Below are 6,984 nucleotides of genomic sequence, written 5' to 3' on the forward strand. Positions count from 1 at the left end.
ACTTTTTAATAAGCAATAAAAATATAATAAAATTTTATTGAAAATCTGGTATAAATTTTAAAATCTATTTCAGAAGATTTTTTTTTCACTGGAAGCTTTTCTGGAGTGTTAAAGCTTTTTTGACATATCATACAAAACACTTTCAAATGCATCTTTTGGGGATATGAAGCCAAATACACCTTCTAGAAGGGTTTGCCAAATATGCCCTCAAAATAAGACGAGACCTTTTGATAGAAAAGTCCTCTAGAACAAAATTGTATGATAAGTCTAAAACGAATAATATCATATGAAGCAATATGAAGCAGAGATGTGGGTATTATTAAAGTTAAAGTAGTTTGGCTACAAATTGTTTTTAGTCAAAATTCTATCAAGATATCCCATTTGGTCAAAAAGTGATATGGGTGTTCTCTTTGAATAATATAGTATGAAAATAGATTAGTTAGTGACTCAAAAGTCTGTCTAATTTTATAATATTAGTTCAATTAACACGTATTAAAAAGATAAGTTTTTTTAACTTAAAAAAATTACAATGTGAGAACAATTGTAAACTTCTTAAAATGCTATTTTAAATTATGCATTTTACTCGAATTCATGAGAGAATTCTACAATTTTCTCAACCAGAAATCACGACTGTTTTCTTTCTAATTTTTATACACAAGATTATGAAGTTCCACGTTGTCTGCAGAATGTTATAACTGAAGGTTGATAAAGTAGTAACTACATTGTCAAAATAGTGTGAGCTTTTTTGAGGTAAAACCCTCAAGAACAAAACTATACAAGTTTAGACTTAAAACGGAGAATTTCATATACCAAAGAAAGGCGTAGGCTATTGCTCAAAATTTCTAACCTAAAAGTAATCTAGCTTCAACTTTTTTTGGCCAAAATTTTATCATGATATCAAATTTGGTCCGAATTAGATGAACTCGCTTTTGAATAATATAATAATAACTGCATAAAAATAGATCAGTTAATATAAACTTAATATATACTTTCTCTAATTTTTTATGACATTGAATCAATTAAAACATATCAAAAGCGAGAGATTTTGAAAAATTAGTATATGAAAGAAATGATTTTATAATCTTGGAGAACGCAAGAGGAAACAATTAGCTAGTTGTCTTGTGGTAATCAAATTGTGGTAATCAAATTGATAATAAAAGTCCAAGGCATGAGTTTCATAAAAGTTAAGAAAGCTTAAGGTCCAATCTCATGACAGATTTTATAGTTCTTTACTTAGTTTATTATTGAAATATAATTTACAATTTGCCAAACCAAACTTGACCAAAAACAAAAGTTTCTAAAATAGTTTACGTGATTCCAAGTGCTCATGCAGAATGCATGAGATTACGGAAAAAATTATAAAGAATAATGCATCCGAAAATAATTTCTTAATAAAAATAAAATATTGCATTTTAAAAAATAAAAATATTTTTTAAAATCGAAAAAAAAGAAAAATAAAAAAAGTTCATGGTCATTCATTACTTGACTTTGAGAATGCTTACATGACTCTTAGACACGCAGAGTACGGGGACAGAATAATTAACTATTTACTTTCTTAAATTTGGCCAATATTTATTTGAAAATGTGTAACTGAAATGTTATAAACAGGGAATTTACACTAGAATATGAAATAAGGATGGTTTACTGGGCACACTTTTAAATTAGTACTTTAGTTGTTTTACTTTTAGGATGCACCAATTACCGGCCAATGCAAAGTTAAACTAAAATATTAAAATATGAACTAAGACACATATACAGTTGATTAGTACTATTAGACTAATTATCATACACCACTAGTCAATACACAAACATTTGTTCTTTTGTGCCAAATCCAATGAAAGAATGTACAGTAGGTACCCCAAAAAATGACAATGACACAAAAATTCAAATACACCAATCATGGAAGTTACTTTATGCATTCTTTATTCTTGCGTGTAATTGTAGCTAATAGGAGGAGCTGACCAATTAGTCCTAAAGTTTTAGTGTAGACTCTTTTTGTCAAGTAGGGTCTAGCTTCTGGGTCATGGCTAATTAGGATGTGGGCGGCAATCATAAGAGGTTTTTGTGCACGTTTGATAGAAATTGACCTTCAAATTAAACAATGAGGATCGATTATTAGGATTCTTAACGCTTTAATTCTATTTAACGGAGATTAATAAAATCACAATAAAAATAAATCAAGCAAAAAACAAACACATAATTTGTAAAGATCCGTGTCAATGTGAGATTACGTGCTTGATCTGCAGATTCCTCTATTGTCATCAGGATATAATTAGACTCCATAATTTAACATTCCCATTTAATTTAGCTACTCTAGCAACACTAGTCCAAAGCTATACGCACATCGTTTTTGTATGTTAGAGGTTATGGACAATGCAACTTGTTAGGTTTAAAAAGGATAACTAAACCACCTAATATTCGGTAACAAGTATCAATCATCTTCACCTACTAATTTGAAGACGTCAATTTCTCAGCTGGGTATTTAGTAATCAAACATCTTCACCTACTTTAGCAACTAAATTAAAAGTCCTCTTATATAAAGTCACAAGTATGTTGACTCTTTCTGAGTACAAAGAATTAAAACTGCTAGCAAAAGTTTTTTTTTTTTTTTTTTTTTTTTTTTTTTTTTTTTTTTTTTTAACTAGTGGCTTATATATACATTCTTTTGTCACTTGGAAGAGTTTCTAGTTTAAAGTTAGAAACATATATATAATAAAATTTCCTTTCCACCCCTTTGTTTCTGCCCTCTTTTATGTGAACTGTTTCTTTACTCTTTTTTTATTTATTTTTTTTATTTTTTTTTTTATAATACGGATCAAATTGTTATCCCTTATAGCACTCAAAGCATTAACAAGATTAGCTAAGAATATTACCATAAGAACAACGTACATAAGATACAAACAATGATAATGAATTTATCGGAGGAAAAAAAAAACAATAATAATGAAGGAAACGACGGATCAGCAACTTTCCACGTAGAAGGCAGAAGTCAATTTTAATTTTTCTACCTAATAAAAAAATAATTGTGAACATACAAATTAGTCGTAAAGAGAAAAGTTCAATAAAATATGAATTTAAGCATTCGGATTTCTTGATAGAACAAAGATTCAAAATGCTGGGAAAAACATATGGCAAAGTTTATGACAACTTGAGTGGATTTTTGCGACCTGTCATATTGTGATATCTTATGACGTTGTTTTCCTAATTTGTAGTAATATGGATTTGGTGAGTGATATTAACGAGAGTTCATTTAGTAAAGGAGTTCAAATCACGATGGCCTGTTTGAACTTTGAATTCGAAACATGTGGATTTTAAATTGTGAGGTATGAACCTGAATTCAAGCTTTGAGAATCTAAGAGGGATGTGAGTTTAGAAAATCCTTTTATTTTGAGGGTTTCAATGTCACATCAAGAGATTCAAACCCTTTTTTATTTCTTGCAAATAAATACTGGTTTGAACCTAAATGTGGATTCAAACCCCTTAAACTCTGCGATCAAACGAGCCCGTCGAGATCAATACATAAATACGTGAGATCAAAGCAAAACTATTGGTAAACTTATTAAAAGAGAACATTAATAATAAAAATAGTTCTCATTTCTACATATATAATGATCACGCCATCAGGAGTTCATATATCATAAATCATATTACTGTATAAAACCTCCAAATATATGTCTTTTTTATTTTATTTTATTTTATTTTACCAAAGAACACCCTTTGATTATTTCTCGAATCTGTTCACCAAGTCATTAGACCACAAATTTCATAAACCAAAACACCCTCATCGGAGTTTTTGTTGTTGCAAAGGAAAAAGCTTCTTCTTGATGTCGTAAATGTTAAATTTTAAAGCCTACTTAATTGCCCTAACAATTTATTGCCTGACACAGAAATTCAGAGGGTTCGTATAGAGAGGTTCAAAAAAAAAAAGAAAGTTGTGAGATGAATGTTTTCTCTTGTAAACTTCTCCTTCAAGAAAAAAAAAGTAAAAAAAATTTTGTAATACAGAATACCACTATACTGACTCGTGAAAACCAGAATGATCCCCAAATTTCTCACATAGGTGAAGACCGCAACAAAACCACCACCTAAGCCAACCACCCCATCCACAAATGACACTCGCTCCAAAATCTAATCCATTAGGCCAAGAGGCCACACTTGCCTCCAAATCCTTTGTTGTGAAACTTAGGTCCCGTTCATTTCACTGATTCGAGTTTTGCTACAGTAAATAGTTCTAAAAAATAGTCACATTTAACTTTTTTACTACAGTAAAAAGCTCTAACATAAAGTTACATTTCAACTCAAATCAGCAAACTAAACGGGCCCTTAGAGTGCCATTTTCCGGACCAATGGAGCGGAAATGCCGAACTTTGGCCCTAAGAGAGAGGAACGGGCAAAGAAACCCTAGCGCAAGTGTGAGAGAGATCCTAACTCCTTGATAAACTTTAACTTGCACGTTTCTTTTTTTCTTTTTTTTTTTTTAATGAAACAACCATGAAACTAATAATAAAAAAAGTTCACAACTTTCAACATTTTTCGTTGGGAGCTTCTCTGGTACGCCAATATACCGATAGGTCAGGTTTTCTGTCCGTCATATATGTATAAAATCTCATAAAACTTAAAAGTACGCAGATCCAACGGTTACTTTTCATACCTTATAGATTATTTCGTAATCTACAAGTTATTTTTTGAGGTTATTTTCTACAATGGCATCAAAATTTTGTGTAGTGACGAATAATAAAGTTGAAAAAGAACAATAGATAAATTTGAAATTTTCTCAAATAAATCAGGATCATAAGACAAAATGGGAATCACACAACATTAAACTTGCAAAAACAAAAAGGGATGTTTTTAAATTATTGAATCAATATCTGTCAATTCGGGTAAATAATTCAAACCCAAAGGATCAATCTAATTGCGCATGTGTAGCACCTTTTCAATCAATATGTTGCCAAGGAATTTCTAAAGCATAGCCAAGAATTTTTATTTGTATTAATTTCTAAACTATAAGAATACATATGATACGGTCGCAAAAGACATTTATTTAAAACGCATAAAATAGAAAAGCTAATGATAATTGTTTATTCTAACCCCAAGGATCTCTTATCACATTTTTATTACACAAGAAGAGATGGGATGCTTTGTTCGTTTGTAAAGAAATTAGTTGGATCAACTATAGTCTTTACACGAACCAACTTATTGAAATTACTCTTGAAATACTTGGTGCCCCAAATGCTTGCATGTGAAATTTTGTTATAAGTGGTGCCATCCTTGTTGTTATTCATTCCAATATCAAGGTCTCTGAAATTGAAATATGTAGCCCTTGGATTTTTAGACACATAGGGAGCCATGTAATCGTAAAGTCTTCTTACCCAAGTTATATGTTTATTGGATGATGTAATATCCACTTCTTCTCGCCATTGCACGAAGTAATGGATGTAGTAGAGGTTCCCGAGTCGGTGTGGGAATGGGATTGCAGATTCTGAAATCTCATTCATTTTTCCTCCGTAAGGAAATACATCAATCCAAGCACTTCCTACCTCTTCTTCGTATAACTTTTCCAACATTTTTTCCATCACGTCATCAGGAATTGGCTTTTTCACATGGTCAGATTTTGCCTTGAAAGACGCGATGTTGAAAGCAGATTTCCTATTAAGTAAAGCATCCAAGGATTCTCCATTTCTGAATAAGTTAAAATAGAGAAAGGACTCGACCCATCTCATTTCGGTGCACTCCTGTCTTAGCAAACCTAACTCAGGAAACTCCTTTTGCATTAATTGAAGGAACCTATCCACGCTGCCATGATACGTCCCTCGGGGGAGAACTTCTAGTATAATTGTTTTATTCCCTTCTTTATCAATAGAACTCGCAGTTTTGAATGTAATGTAGATTGACAGATCCTCATCGACTTTGTCTGCACGGCTTTGCCACTGATGAACGAACTTCTTTGTTGCAGCATCGTTCATATCCCGCTTAATATCAAACACAGTCACTGTCGATGGCACAGGAACCAGTCGAAGTTTCCATGCAAGAACGATTCCAAAGCTCGCAGCTCCACCACCACGTATGGCCCAAAACAAATCTTCACCCATAGATTTCCGATCAAGAATTCTTCCTTTAGCATCGATTAATTTCGCGTCAAGAACATTATCAGCCGAGAGGCCATATTTTCGAGTTAAGTAACCGTAGCCTCCTCCGCTGATATGTCCACCAACACCTACAGAATGGCAATCACCAGCAGGGAAGGCAAGATTTTCACTTTTCTCACCAATCTTATAATAAAGCTCACCCAGTGTAGCTCCAGCTTGAACCCATGCAGATTTTCTCTCCACGTCTACACTAATTGAACTTAAATTTCTCAAGTCAATTAGGACAAACGAGACACTGGACACATAAGAAAGACCCTCATAATCATGGCCACCACTTCGGGTTCTAATTTGAATGCTATGTTTCTTGGAGCAAAAAACAGTAGCTTGAACGTGGGAGAAATGAAATGGAGTGATAATGGCAAATGGTTTTGGGGTCGAAGGAGAAGAAAAACGTTGGTTATGTATGGATGAATTCAGTGTAGTGGAATACGATGGAATATTTGGAGTGATGTAGGTAAAGGTTTTAGAAGTGTTGGCAGAGTTCTCGGATATACGAGTGGTGAGGCATTGAAGAAAGTCTTCATGAGTGTGCGCTGAATTTGCTAACGAAATTGAATAAAGAACGATGATAATTCTGGCAAATGATGAAGATAATGAAAAGTACTTCATTTTTCTTGATGAGTTGGATTTTGGAATAATATTGTGAGAGTGCAAGGATGCTAGTTGCATATTTATAGCACAGAAGTGCTTCATATTTTATTAATTTCTTAACCGATCGACAGCTATTTTGAAACCTCTATATAGAATGTATAAACAATAAGATACTTTTCAAAAAAAAAAAAAAACAGATTATTATTATTCATTTAAGTATTATTATTCATTTTAGTATATATATAAA

General features: G+C 32.2%; 1 protein-coding gene across 1 annotated transcript; it reads right to left on the reverse strand.

Moving 5' to 3' along the window:
• Nucleotides 1-5,099: 5,099 nt before the first annotated feature.
• On the reverse strand, nt 5,100-6,755 carry LOC112091112 (cannabidiolic acid synthase-like). The gene has a single exon (XM_024163957.1). It carries the CDS (start codon nt 6,753-6,755, stop codon nt 5,115-5,117), a length of 1,641 nt encoding a protein of 546 aa, XP_024019725.1. The 3' UTR covers nt 5,100-5,114.
• Between the last annotated feature and the right edge of the window lie 229 nt (nt 6,756-6,984).

Source organism: Morus notabilis, unplaced genomic scaffold, assembly GCF_000414095.1.
Source record: "Morus notabilis unplaced genomic scaffold, ASM41409v2 Scaffold306, whole genome shotgun sequence".
Lineage (NCBI taxonomy): Eukaryota > Viridiplantae > Streptophyta > Magnoliopsida > Rosales > Moraceae > Morus > Morus notabilis.